This window comes from Colius striatus, chromosome 8 (genome assembly GCF_028858725.1).
Source record: "Colius striatus isolate bColStr4 chromosome 8, bColStr4.1.hap1, whole genome shotgun sequence".
NCBI classification, from domain to species: domain Eukaryota; kingdom Metazoa; phylum Chordata; class Aves; order Coliiformes; family Coliidae; genus Colius; species Colius striatus.
Window position 1 is genome coordinate 33328787 of NC_084766.1, and position 14457 is coordinate 33343243.

General features: G+C 42.2%; 1 protein-coding gene across 2 annotated transcripts in view; it reads left to right on the top strand.

Moving 5' to 3' along the window:
- GRK5 (G protein-coupled receptor kinase 5) overlaps nt 1-14457 on the top strand; it is a 156872-nt gene that overhangs the window by 98354 nt on the left and 44061 nt on the right. For both annotated transcript variants that reach the window (XM_062001096.1, XM_062001097.1), the window contains one exon: nt 4432-4509. In XM_062001096.1, the coding sequence (XP_061857080.1) occupies nt 4432-4509 (78 nt within the window). The remainder of the gene's footprint in view (nt 1-4431; nt 4510-14457) is intronic.

The window sequence follows — 14457 nt, forward strand, 5'->3', positions numbered from 1 at the left end:
TTATAATGAAGACTTTAGCTTCTCAACTCCCTTTCCTGCTTCATCTAATCACATTCATCATTTCCTAATTACTTTTTTTCCAGGAGAGGGCTCTTAAGATGTTAATGTGGACCAGATTTAGATTGACTGGAGGAGGAGATATGGTTAATTCTGGTCAAGGAGAAAACAACCTGACACTGTTTTCTCTCTGACTTGCACAATGTTATTTCTTTGCACCAAAGTTGCACAGAAATCCTTCCTCTGGAGAAAAATAGCCCCACTGCCTCTCCAGGTTCTTTCTGCTTGTACTGTCAATGAATGGGGGTTGGGAGTGAGAGGTATGATCACCTCAGGTGGACTTTCCAGGTGAATGCTTTACTAGACATTACACTTATCTGGGGTAAAAGGATGAGTGAGCATCCACTTAGTGACATTTGTAAAAACCTTGTCTTGCTATTAGGGAGATTTCATTTGGTTCAGTTCCTTACATGGTATATAAACCATCTGTGTGTGTGTGTCTTAAAGCTGTTCAAGGCTTTTTCCATCAGAAATGCCAGTTTGTTGATATCAACAAATGCATTAACTCAAAATGTGTTTTTAAACAGTCAAAAGGGCTCGTTCTGTCCCGTGCTTAATTATGAAAAATGTGGTTTCAAGTTCACTTTTCATTTAGAAATGTGAGTTATTCTGAATCCCAGCTGTCTGGGTTTTGCCTTGCAATTTTTGGTCACAGATTTTAAATCTCCAGTGGAGGCAAGTGCAGGGGCAGTCACTGGAGCACAGAACAACATCAGGGCAGACTCTGGAGTCTGAGCAGAGACAGAGATGGTGGGGATGAGGACAGAGCTGAGAAAGCAGAGGTGTAAAATTGGGACCTAAACACCAGTAGCCTCCTGCTAATGCACAGAAAGTGACTCCACCGCTCCTGATTTATACCAAGGAGCTGAAACTGCTCTGGTGGGAGTATTTGTTCCCATCTCTGTCTCCTGGGGGATATAAGGGACCAACTCCTGTGACTATGCCAAGCTCCTACAGGCAACCAGCACGTACCTACTGTGGGAGAGAGTCCTCCCAAGTCTGTTTTTCAATTTTCACATATTTTTAAGCCATACAGTTTCAGGACCTCAAAGAATATTGAGCTTAAAATGAAACACTAGATGAAACGATGTGTCAGAATTAAGCTGGTGATGTGAGACCCCCTGAGTCCTGTGTCACTGTCACAGAGATGATCTCCATTGATCACAGACACCCTTCAGCCCCCAAACCTCTTGCTCAGCCATCTCTGAGCCCACTGCTCCGTCCCACAGCGAGTCACAGGCTGGACATTGCTCCCTTTCCCAGTGGAAGTGTATTTTCCTCTCCAATCTTGCTCAGTCCATCCTGAGGGCAACTGGTCCAAAGGGAAGGATGCTTCACACCCCCGTGGTCCCATTCAGCTCAAGTTGCTTCTTGGGAAGCAGAAGCCACTGAAGTAACTACTACCTCTGAAAGAGTAGCCAAAAGAAAAGCTAGCAACAAACAGCAGCCAACCCACATCCTCTCACCATTTGGACTGAAGGATCCATGCCTGCCCACAGAAAGAGCCTTTCCTGCAGGAAGAGCTCGTCCCATGCAGTCAGGGTGATCATAAATCCTCCCTTCATTTATGAGCTATGAATAGGGCCCTGTCTGACCTAACTAGGGCATGGAGAAGCTATTAGACTTCAGAGCAGGAGCCTTGAAACACATGCCTGGATTCATCAAAGGAATAATAGGAAATATTTTGTTCCATGTGGATTTTAAGTAACGATGTTATTTCTAGCAATTAGGATTTTCAAACTGCAGCCATGCTTTGAAGTATTGTGGAAGAAGAGGATGTATCTTGTGATTTAAGCACAAGATTGAGAGTTGAGTATGTTGGTGTGCTTCTCAGGCATGTGGCAGGGTGTGCATGGGGAAGTCTGTCTCTCTACATGGGTCCTGCATTAACAATCCTTGGCTTGAAACGCACCAGTACCTGTTGCTGAATAGTTCATAAGTGACATTAAAGAGTGAAATAATAACGAACTTAGAAACAAAATGAAGCAGACTTCTAGATCTTGAGCTACAGTGAAATCAACGCTGTTCACAGTTGGAGCTTCTGGTTCCTTCTCACATCCTCACTTGTCTGTCACTTCCTACCTTCACCACCCATGTCCCATTTTCTGACAGTATCATTAAACTTTCCTTTTATTCCATCCCAACTGTCTTGAGATAGAATTAGATACTCTGTGTGTGTGTGTGCATTTAACTCTACATATGTTGGATCCCATCAGATTGCATTTCTAAACACTGATCCAATTCCTGCTAAACTTCTGTCTTCCCCTAGTCGGTCCTGATTTGTTTCCTGTTGTACAATTTGAATGGGATGTAAATATAAAAGTGTATCTGTGGTAAAAGGAGCACTGATGTTTTTAACATTGCCTTGGTGTAATTCAAATAGCAGATGATGACTTGGAATCAGGTTTTATTTACTAGGGAGCCAATATGTTACCAGGATCCAGACCCTAAAAGCAAATGAAGAAAAGAGAATGATTTGATAAATTGTAAATAGGGTAGAACGGAGAACTCACAAAATCTCCTGGATTTTTCCATGCTGAGGCAATGCCAAGGAGCTCTCCTTTCTTTGCAGTCTTCTCCACAGACAGTTACTTTTAAGCACAATCATTTTCTCTTATTAAAATACATCGTTTCTCTTTTCTTTACATAAAAAACACCTAGTTTGTCTGCAAACCTAATCATAAACTGGGAGGTCCAAATAAGATGCAACTTTCACCTTTAAAAAACTGTTCCTTCTGTTACTCTTGCCATTGCTTTCTTACCTAGCAAGAAGTCATGGAGAAAAATGCTGTTAAGATGCTGTTAGCTTTCAAGAGTGTCTGTGCTTGGAGAGCTGAAATGACCCGTATTCAGATACCATCTATAAGGACAGGAAATTAGATTGAAGATAGTTTTTTAAAACCCTTGTACTAAACTTTATGAGAACATAATCACTTCATCCCCAAAATGCTCGCTAAAAGACAAGTATTGCACTTGTGGATTTTAGCTTTGGTGTATTTTTCATCAGCAGTACAGATTTCTCTGTTATTTGCGGTTGTTGTCATTTCCCAAAGCAAATGAGATTGTAATTGTAGATTGTTCAAGCAACCTGCTATGTCTGTGGATGAATATGTAGCTCCAGTTGCAATGGCTAAGTCAGGGCTGATAGCATTATTACTGCATTGTGGTTTTGGTGTCATTCCTGGGGCTGCTTAGCTGGGGTATCCATTGCAGCCTGCCTTTGGATTTATTGCACCGAGCCCAGAGCAGTGCATACATCTTCCACTGGGCAATACTTCTGAAATGATTTGCCAGCTCAGTCTGATTTACCTTCTTGGAGTTTTTTCCTAACTTCCTCCTCGTTTATCATTGCAGACAGCTTGTATTGGACCAGGTTACTTCATTGGTTTGGCAAGATTTTCTGGGATCCTTTTTGTAATACAAACAGCATGAAAGATGTTAGGCTGCCTTCTCTTACATAAAGATTTTTTTTCCTGGAAATTTATTGATCCTAAAGTTTTGTGTCCTGGACAGTGCCAAGTAGAAATGTCTCTAAGAACCTGGCTTTGTGATTTAGCCACTGGGGTCCCACATGGCACATGTTTCCTTTGAATGCCTGCCGTGGGTCCAAAAATTCAACTGAAGTGATTAGAGTGTTCGTGGTGCACAAGCAATGCTTCTTTTGTTTCTTGTGTATAAGTTGTCCTGAAGCTCATGAAAACTCATGAATAACACCACAACACATACTCAGAATGTTACAGTGTAGGTAAACTTTGTGGGGGAACACGTGGTGCTCTCTTTTTAATACACCGGGGAAGTCAAAGACAATTTTGCCTCTAGTGTCTATTCCTTTAAATGGTCTCCCTTGTTTTATCTTGGTCCTAAGAAATCTGCCTTCTGGAGAGACTGAGTCGGGGATCATTAAAAGTGATGGGCAAACTCTCTGCTTTGCACAAGTATTGTTGGACCAAGGAAGGACACATTTGACCAAAAAGGCAATATACTGAAGTTCAGCTGGTGCTTGAAATCCCATTGTGGCAAGAATTAACAAGCATTAACCTTCTCTACTACTCAGAGAAACAGTTTTACCTACTTTTCACTGAATACTTTCTGAAAACTGCCTTGGCAAAGGTATAAAATATAAATGAATTAGATTGTATTGGTGTTAATTAAGAGACATTGTCTCAGAAAGTGCACCACTCTGATTTGGTCAAAGTGTAGTGGAAAGTTTTTAATAGGATTGTGTTTATGAGTTTTGTTTCCATCAGAAAATATAATTTATCCTTGATTTTTCTTCAGACAGAGCATTCCATTAAGGCCACATCCAAAATGAAGTTATAATGGTGAAATATGAGTGCAAATATTGACTCTTTTTTTTTTTAATATCTGTTCCAGGCAGAATATGAAATTGCTCCAGATGAAAAGCTGGGAGAGAAAGGAAAGGAAATCATGATGAAATACCTCACCCCAGAGGTAAGGGGCAGCCAAAGTGGCATTACTGAAGGAATGCTACAAGGCACACCTTTGCTAAACAAAGTTGTTACAGGCTTTGTAAGCCAGACTCCAAAAATTTATGGTGGCAATCACGAGTGAACAAACCTGCAGGTCTTACACAGACTGTGAGAGAGAAACAAAATTATAATCCAATCCAGAAATTGACTTCTAAGGATGAACTCGAGCTTACAAGGGGCTTAATTCATCTGTGGATGAGCAGGGGGCTTCTCTGGTCTCTTCTCTGTGTGCAGAGTTCTACATCTGTGGTGTAACGCAAGAGACCTCAACACTTAGCAACAGATACCACAGTTATTTCCTACCCAGTTCAAAAGAGGTGGTGGCATTTCATATATAGTTATGTAGAAAAATGGTCTTTGGTAACAGACACTGTATTTTGGCACAGAAACTCCCACTTCTAACCCCCAACACACCTCCACTTGCCCCAGGGCAGCCAGGGTCGTGCCAGACTGCCACAGAACAGTGTGGTTTGGAGCTGGGAGGTACTGTCATCTTTTGTTGTTTCCATCACCGTGCATTCCTGAGAGCTGGATCTCAGGGCTCTCAAAAGGAGGGGAGCTCATGGCAGGAGCTGTGTCCACAGGGTGACACTCCAAATAGAACTACAAATCTTCTGGGGAATTTTGGACAGGCTGCACTGGGTCTCACCCTTTCTGGGGGGGAGGGCTACAATCATTTTACTGACCGCGTTTAGCCTTTGCAACAAAAGTCACTGCCAGTAAGCAATAAACATCCAACTTCAAACAGAAGAACAATCCTTGGATTTTTGCTGGGTTGCTTTCAGAAGGGTAATCAAGACGTACAATTGCTGCTTCAACTGTTTTATGGGAGAAATACATTTGACCTTCAGGAGAATTAATTGCATTTTTGGCAGATGTCTGTCTAGAGCATTTAAATGGTACAATATGTTTTGGAGGTGCAGGGGCAGAGCAGAACACTTTGTGGGGTTTTTTTTTTCCCAGTCAGACATTTTCCTGTGATAAATTTCAATGCATACTTTCAGTTATCTCAGACTGCATTCTGGGATCTGGTTTCATTTACTGAGCCTGGCTAGTTTCATGTGCAGCCATTGAGCGCTGCCAGTATGAGTTCCTGCTGCCCATTCATTTGGGGCATGTAGTTCCACTGCTTTTTAAATCTACCAAAATGACCATTTGTCTTCAAATTTCTGTCAACAGAGGAATGAGGGAAAATATTTCCTACTGCTCCAGTTCCCATCTGGAAATGGGGAAAGGCATTTTACTGATAGCAGAGTTAGTAAAGTGAGAGAACGATGGTACTGCCTCCTTTCAGCCAGTCTTGGTTCAGGTTTCCAGATGCCAAATCCCTCCATGGCTGTCCCATGGCACTCCTGCCATCCATAGTATGGCAGAAGCACACAGAATAGTTAGTGAGGTGCAATGAAGACCAATCTGAGAGCAGTTGCTTCTTCATCAAGAAAAAATGGTGGCATTACATCAAGGGAAATTACAAGGACTCCAGAGCTGGAGTTTCCATTCTCTGCCACGCTGTGCACGTCATATTTGACCCATGTACCTGTTTTCTCAGATTGTAAAATGGGCACAGGATATTTACAGTCTGTTCTGAAACTTTTCTGATATTTGCAAGTTACTTTGGGCAGAAGGAAGCACAGATATGCTCCTTCACATGTAATCTCAAACTGATTCCCTGGTGGTGGTGCTTTAACAATGATTTCTCTTCATGGGAAATTTCTGCATCTTCCCAGAGGGATGTTTAAACCCTCTGCAGCAATAAATATGTCCTAGAGGTAAGGTTGACTGTGCCATAGCAATAGGCTGAGTGACAGATGTTCTAACAGGTTTCCCACACAACAAAGATTTACAAAAACAGAGCAAGGCCTAGATTCATTTAAATTTTTATAGATACCTAACTAAGGTACTGAGAGTAGGAGTTCCAGTGGCATACTGTCCTCTCTTGTCAAGAAAGAGAAATAACAATCTCCAAAGGACACATTTGAAGCCATTAGAAGTCAGTGATTCGAAGCCAGGTTAGATGCTTGCAATCAAAAGGGATGAATCTGGATCCAGATGTCCTAATGGGATATCATCCTGGCCTGCAAAGAAACCTTCATTTCATTAGGAAGTGCATTTCTCCGTTTAGTTATCAGTCCCTTGAAAGATACAAATTAATGCTGGTTCTTCTGCTTTCAGTGGAACACTTCTTTTAAGTGGGTGTGTGTCTGTGCTTCAAAGAACCTGATTGTCTCGATATAAAAATAGTGTGACATGCAGCTTGACTGATAGAATAAAATTATAGGTTTAGTTCTTGGACAGATAATTCAGTCTTACACTGTGAGGAGTATTTTTCTCAGAGTGCAAGATCAGAAGCACAATGAAAACAAAAAGTAGACTTCATGCTCTTTAATATTTATAAATGATTTTTTGTTCTTGCTTAGGTTTTTAAATGATATACATATTTAACATCCAGTATGTCAGTGTGTCATCGCTCCAAAGTGCTCTCATTTGCATAGGGAACTGGTACTTTATTTAATAAAATATATACTGCTTGCACAGCAGAAAGGAAAAGAAGACACTTGCCCAGATGAATAGACATCACACCAGTACTTACAGCCTCACGTGACTCACGCAGCCAAGCTCTGCAAGATGGTGCTACAGCACAGTTAGCAGCCTGGAACGTGTGGGAGCAGGGAATTCCCCCGTGGAGAGCTCTGTATGAGAACACTGAGCACCAGCCCTGAGGCTGTTAAACAAGCTCAGCACTTGCCAAGATGGTAGAGGGGGGAGGCACTTTTTCAAGTAATCATAATTCAGGCTCTTCACAGCTTTGACATCCTTAACAGTCCTACATGCTCGCTGGGGAAATTGAGAAGCAGCCTTTTGTCACGGCTGATGGCAGGGACAGCAGGAGCAGGTCAGGTTCCCACCATCTCCCTGGCCTACAGGCAGCAGCAATGACAAATTCCAAGTGTGTCCTGGAGGGGAAAATGGGCCTTTCAAAGAAATGGCACATAGGAACAACTTCCATGGGGTTGTGGAAACGTCCTCATCCAAGATGCTGTTGGACAGAGTGCTAGATAATATCACCTTGGATCCCTTTCCCATGAAAGGTTGAACCAGATCATCTTTAAAGGTCTTTTCCTACCTGAGCTGCTCTGTGATTCTGTATACTCAGTTCCTCACCTAGGAAGTCATTAGTATCCCCTCTGTCTTGCCTAAAGTTCATCAAAACATTCATATCCACGGGCCATTCTGAACTATTTGATGGACGTTTTCATGGCTTCACTTGGGCGGCTTCACTTTGAGTAGGACAGTGAGAACCCACAGAAGAGGTGTCCTGTAGCTGAAGACACCTCCAACTTAAAGCATGCTCAGAAGAATTGATAAATTGCTTCTCTGAGAAGGTCCAGCTGTGAGCTGGCTGCTCCTCAGGGGCTATATGGGGATGGGCAGAGCTGAGAAGACCTGGTCCATTAAGAAGAGATGCAGCAAAGCATTTGCCGCTTCAGTCTTGTGATCTGAAGGGAATTCCACCTGTAGCTGCCTTTGCTTAACAGAAGTGCAATGGTTGCCACACTGGCAAGCTCAAGGTTTCTTGACTAGAGTCTTGCTTCTTCAAGAGAGGCTCTTAACATTTTCCATGAAAAAGGCACTTAAAGCTGCCTCCTTGACTTAATAAGCCTGTAGGGCACAAGTCCAACCCACAGGAAGTCTGAAATTTCTGAGGTTGTGAAATATGATGGTAAAACTGCTAAAATGAATTGGTCACAAATATTTCTTTCCTGGCTTTTCCTAATCTCAACAGTGGAGTGGTAATGTTTCAGTTTTAGGGTCCAGTCTGTAAATGGAAAAGCCCCTCAGTGCTTTGTGCAACAGTTGAGTTAAACTGAACCCAGCCCGCCTTAGCTACCTGGCTGCTTCTTGTACTGGGAACACAAAGAGATATATTTACCTTTGTGCTGCTTTTAAATTAGAGTTTTGCATCTCCACACAGCACTTTTGCCTTCCTGCCTGACAGCTGCCATGCCTTACTCCACTAAATCACTAGCCCGTTATTTTCTTTTTACACTGTAAATCACCTTGAGATAGTTTGAGAGGCACTATATAAAACTAAATTGATTTGATATGGTTCTTACGACAGTCTCCATGTGCCATTATGGTTTACATGTGGACTCAGCTGGGTACTGAAAATGTTACTGAATAGGATGTCTAATGGGTATTGTTATCCCCATTAATACACTTCATGAAATATGAAGAACAGCAACAGAATTAGTTTCCTTATCTGAATTTCTGTTCAGTCGCCTTTCCTCCAGGAAATGCACAGAATAAAGGCCATGTTTGCAGTTTCTTCCTCTGCAGAAGAGGTTAGCTGGACACAGAAAGAACCTCCTTATTCCAGTTTAAGACTGGCAGTGGTATTTTGCTAAATGAAAATATGTCTTTGTTTTTAGGAACAATTATAGGATAAGGAAGGGAGGGCAATGTCCCGTGAAAGGGAAACTGGCTGATCGGCACTGCCTGCCCTTCCCCTTGTCTGCTGACTAAAATGTGCCCTTCTCTCAAATCAGTTCTTTATGGGGAAGAAAACAACTATGTAATATGGGTGAGATGAAGTTAAAATGATTCACGAGTCCTTGCGCTGGACAAAGCCGTGCAGCCGAGTCCAAGCTCCTGCTCGCGCACTCTCTGTGCACCGTCAAACAGCAGTTTACTTTTTGCACACCGTTGCTTTAATCTTGACTCCGAGGTTCTTTGCCTTCAGTTACTTTCTCCTTGAGATTTCTTTCCCCTTTCCTATTTTCACCACCAAAATAAATGCAAACTTCAGCACTTGTGCTTCTTAGGGAGTCATTTCCCTGGTCACTAGAGCCTTCTGTCTCCCGTAAGGAATGTTTCGTGTGTCACTTGTTCATGATTCTGGCTGAATCCTGGAAGGGCAAGTCATACTGTACCAAGAACTGGATTCAAGTGCTGAGACCTTTTCCTCTTAACTGTTTAGTTTTACTAAATGCCTTTTAGGGAACGTTATAATTGGGTTTTGGAATAGCCCAAACAAAAGCTGAATGTCACTGTAAGGGAAGCTCTGAAAGAAAGACACATTAAGCTTCTGTAAAGCAATCTGTGGAGTTTAATATGAGACAGAGGCTTTGTGTTTGGAAAGGTGCCTTCAGGGACTGTTTTCTACATTGTTACCTTTCTGGTACAAATTCAGCTTATATCACTTAAGTCCAGCTAGTCATCTCCACCCTCTGCCAGTTTATTATCTTGCAGATTACAGGCCAATGCAATATCATGTTTCTCTGGCTACAGTGGGTGTTCCCTTAAGGCTCAGTTCAAGTTATCTCCACAGCTAGTTTTCAAATTTTTTCTAAACCCTGTGCATTTCATTAATGACCTAATTGGAGCAAGCAATGAATGAAGTGCCTGTCTGAACACAGTGTGTTACAGGGATTCAGGATGGGCTAGAAGTATTTACTTGCTCAAAGCCTTATTCACTGTGTCCTTTGGGTTCCTGTTAGGAGATTTTTCAGGATGCTAAATACTTAAGTAGAAATCCTGGCCTTACTTGAGCCAAGGAGAGTTTTGCCATTTAATTAATTGCCCTGGGACTTTACCCTTTGACTCAATGGATTTCTCATCTCCCCTTTCTATTGACTTCACTACTCCACAGGCACCATTTTAGCCAGAGATGATAGCATTACTTAGGCCTCTGCTTTGCAGCTAGCATAATCAATACATAATCCAGTCTCCACAGAAATCAATACATAATTCTTGTTGTTGTTCCAGAGACAGCACGATCGATATCTCTGCTGATCACTATGTCTTAGTCCAGAAAAGTACCTTCTCAGCATCCTTTCTGCAGGAGCTCATCTTTCCAAAGTTCAATTCTGGGAAAGTATCTGAGTGGCAGAAGGACAACCTTGTTACTCAAATTAATGCTTTCTAATCCAAATTTATGTTAATAAGCATCCTTCTGTCACTGGGGCCAGGCTGTAATATAGTGTGGCAGAGGAATGTGCAAAATCACAGCATTGCCTTGATGAGGAGTCCCTTTGCTGTGGTCTCAGACTAAAAGGCATTTTCTCACGCTTTGCTCAAGTCCTGTTTCCTCATCCTTTACCCACTGTTTATAATACAAATGTTAGTGAACTAAACACTGAGGATTTCTGTCTTTTGCAACTATGCCAAGCTGCACAAGAACCTATGGAAACAACAAGGAGTCTGCTCTGTCCTGGTGGTACTGTCCCAGAATAGGCCCTTGGGACATCCCATGCCCTGTCCTTTAGACTTAAGGAGAACTGCATTTGCAATGCATTTGCTCAGAGTGGTTGAAGGTTTGTCCTGGAGTCATAAACTACACTGGATTTAGAAGTGCTATTAGTTGAAGCTCTGCTTTTCCTTGCTTTTTGTTTTGGAGAGATTACACTCTTGGGAGTGTTTGCATGCTTCTCAACTGTTTGTCATTTGTGGTTAGGAGAATTGTTGGGATCTCTTGGTCAGTAGGCAAAAACCTTCTAGCTTCCCTGTGTTTGCTGCAATTATTCTGACCTGACCCTTTGGAAAATAGAAACTCACTTCAGCTAATTGATGTCAACCACACATGTAAACCTGGCTCACATCTGTCTGCTGAGGCAGGGCAGGCCCCCCACGCTGCTCTGACTCCTCTCAGAGTCTAGCCAGTTCATCCAAAGGGGCTGAGGACACTCTGCAAATAAAGAGCTGTCTGCTTAGGATTATCTGAGAACAGGAAGGATGTACTTGTCTGCCCTTGGCTAGTGAATATGCTCATTACAGTTTCCTCCTCTTGTTTTCAGGGGGTCATATTTCCCTCTCCGCTCTGCATGCCTCTCATCCCTTATACTCAGTTCATATGGATTACAGATAATCTGTAGGAAAAGTTAATTCTAAGCCTTTAAGGTTCATTCAACTTCCCCTTCTGCCTGAAAATTTTTCCCACATGGGAAGAAAGGAAGCAGCCTTGTCCAACTGTCTGAAACACTGGCTTGCAAAACATCCAGAAATCTCCAGGAGATGGCTCTGGGGCATTTGCACAGAATGACATTGACATTGACCACTGGTGAGTCCAGCCTCTTACACTCACAACATATGAATGGCAGCCTCGACTGTCCAAACACAGGGAGGCACCTGGGTAGGAGAGATGAGGTGCCTCTTTCTGCCCATTGGCTACAGGGAGACCAGGGAGGCTTTGACTCTCATTTTTTTTTGGATTATTAAAGTGCAGCAAGGTGAATTCCACACTGGGTATAATGCAGAGTACATGAAATCCCCTTGCATGGCCTGTCCACACAGATTTCTGTGCACCATTTCTCAGTGGTACAGGAGCCTTTTGAACACTTGATCTCCACAGCCCTTATGTCCACTTGCTGCGACTTGCAGCAGCTTTCCTGGTTGGTTCAGCTTTGGATTTCTGAAGCTCAAAGCATAATGGTTCACCAAATGTCTCTCTGATCTCAGGATTCATTGTGCTAAACTTGGAAGCAGTAACATGCAGTCTTATGCTTGATCCCATGAAAGATGAGAATCAAGAGCCATATGATGAAAATAGAAGTTCAACATACCTTATTTCTCATCTGATTCCTCCATCATAGGAAATTAGGATTCTAGAAAAACATCTCTAGAGGTTTCAGTAGCTGAGTAGGCTCAAAAGAATGGGTCAGGCAAATTCAGATGAGATGCCTGAGGCTGACTTTTGTCAGGGATGATGCAAGTGGAGGAATCACTAAGCTAATAACGCTAGAGTATGTTATTTTAACTTGGATCCAGGAATCACAGCAGTACCATACAGACTGAATTTTTGCAGGAAACGAATGTGTTTCAGTTATTTGAAATACCAGTAGGTGTGTGTAAAAAATAAGTAAAGAAGATTTTTTTTTAAATAAGTCTTTTGATTACAGATGGATTTTAACATCGAAGTTGTGGACATGTGGCATATTCCTGTTTGAGTTTCTTTTTTCCCTTACAAAACTCACTTAACCTCCATGCCAAGCCTCAGCTTGTGTGTTAATTTATTATTTTTTAATCAGGCCAGACTCTGACCTGAGTCAAAAATCAAGTATATAGCAAGTTTATTATCCTGGCACAGATGCTGTTTGTCCAAAGAGCAGAACTGGGGAAGAGCGGAATGCGCCACCGCAAACAGTGTGTCATCTCCTACAATAAATGTCTTCCCTCTCGGTTCTTTGCAGATGGCTATTACCATATGATTGTTAATGGATCGTGTGACACGGGTGATTAGGGAATGCCCTGTTTCCAGCAGTGCTAGGTAGTGATTTTGTTTGCTTTTGTGGGTGTATCCAGTGTTCCCGTGAGTGCTTCACTGCTCACTGTCTGGTGTTTATTTAATTCACTTCCTAATCCTTTCCAAAGCCTTCCCAAACTCTTTTGGATTTTCATTTCTCCATTCAAGTGTTGCCTCGGGATTTGGACCTAGTAATGAAAAGAAATGAAGGCAAATTCTGCAAAATCCCCTCTGCAACTGATAGCACAACAGCTATTGCCTTGAGTGCAGCCTGGGTCAGACCTTCATGCATGAGTTACCTTCTCGCAAAGCAAACAGCTCGTGGGCTCCAGCGTGAGGATGCTTGCGAGGGAAGGGTTACTCATGTTTACAGGCTTACATCTCAGAGGGGTGAATTCAAGCAGGGATGTTTGTTTTCCTGCAAGAAAGCCATTCAATAACGTTGAGGTTGTAAATGAGTGTTTATAGATGTAGGGAATTTCTTTTTAATGGAACAAATGACGTTTGGTTTACCAGAGGAAGCCAAACTATGGCCATTGCAACATAAGGTCTAATGTTTAGACTATCCATCAGTGCAGGAGGACATTAAAAGGTAGAAAGGTTCTGATAAGAGGCTGGACACTGAATGTTATCCAAACCTATTAAGCACACGTGATGAGAGAAAAAAGACTTCTGAGAACAGAAGCTTTTGAAATCGCTCTGTCATCTTTGTTGCTGCTAATGGTAGGAATACCATTCTTTTCCCAAAGTGCTTTGTCAAGCATCTGGCTGCTTGTAGTAACACACTGTAGCAATGGCTCTGTTGGTTTGCTAACAAAAGAGGTTACGTGACACTTCCAAGGATTGGGCGAGGAGCCTAACTTTTGGATAGCTAGAAAATCTTGGTTAGTATTAGGCTTCTCTTCTGTTTCTTAAGCTACCCTCCTCATCCTGCTGACAGCTACTGGTACTGCTTGTTTCATCCCTGCTTTTGGCCTTTCATCTGTGCACAAAATGCTTGTAAAGCGAAAACAAGGCAACAAGAAGTAAAACACACTTTCCCTTCCCTTGCTTTAAAGCAAGCTTGTATAAAACAATTTCACCTGGCTAGGTTATGAGCATCCCTACAGCAATAAACTCTGTCTACAGAAAAGAAGGAAAAAAGGTTCCTTTGCTAGAGAAACCTCTATAGGCAGATTTCCAAAAAAGGATGGGTAGGCAAGGACTAGGGTTTAAATATACTGAAAAATATCTTACCAAGCACTTCTTGTGAGGCCCAGCTTCTCACTAATTGAAGTCAAAAGCACATCTTCTGTGGTGACCAGTTCTTGAACTAAGCTGTACCAAAAGCCCCATAGCTGGTTGGGATTGTGGTGAGTTTCTATTTAATTGCAGAGTACAATGTCTGCAGCTGATTCACTGGACTTGCAAAATAAGCTGATGAACCAACTAAATTGTGTCTCATGGGACGATTTGTTATTTCAAAATTACTTTCTATGGGGCTTTAAGTGTTTAAGATTTCCTCTGGTCACCTGTAGGAGCCAGGAAGAAATGTCTCCTTAATCTAGTCAATCTCTTCTCTTCCTTTGTTGCTCCCAAGCTCATGTCGTGGTTACACCCCCAAATTTCTCTGAATCAAATAGTTTAACATTCCAAAGAAACCACACTTTGGATTGCAGAGCTTTGTGAAGA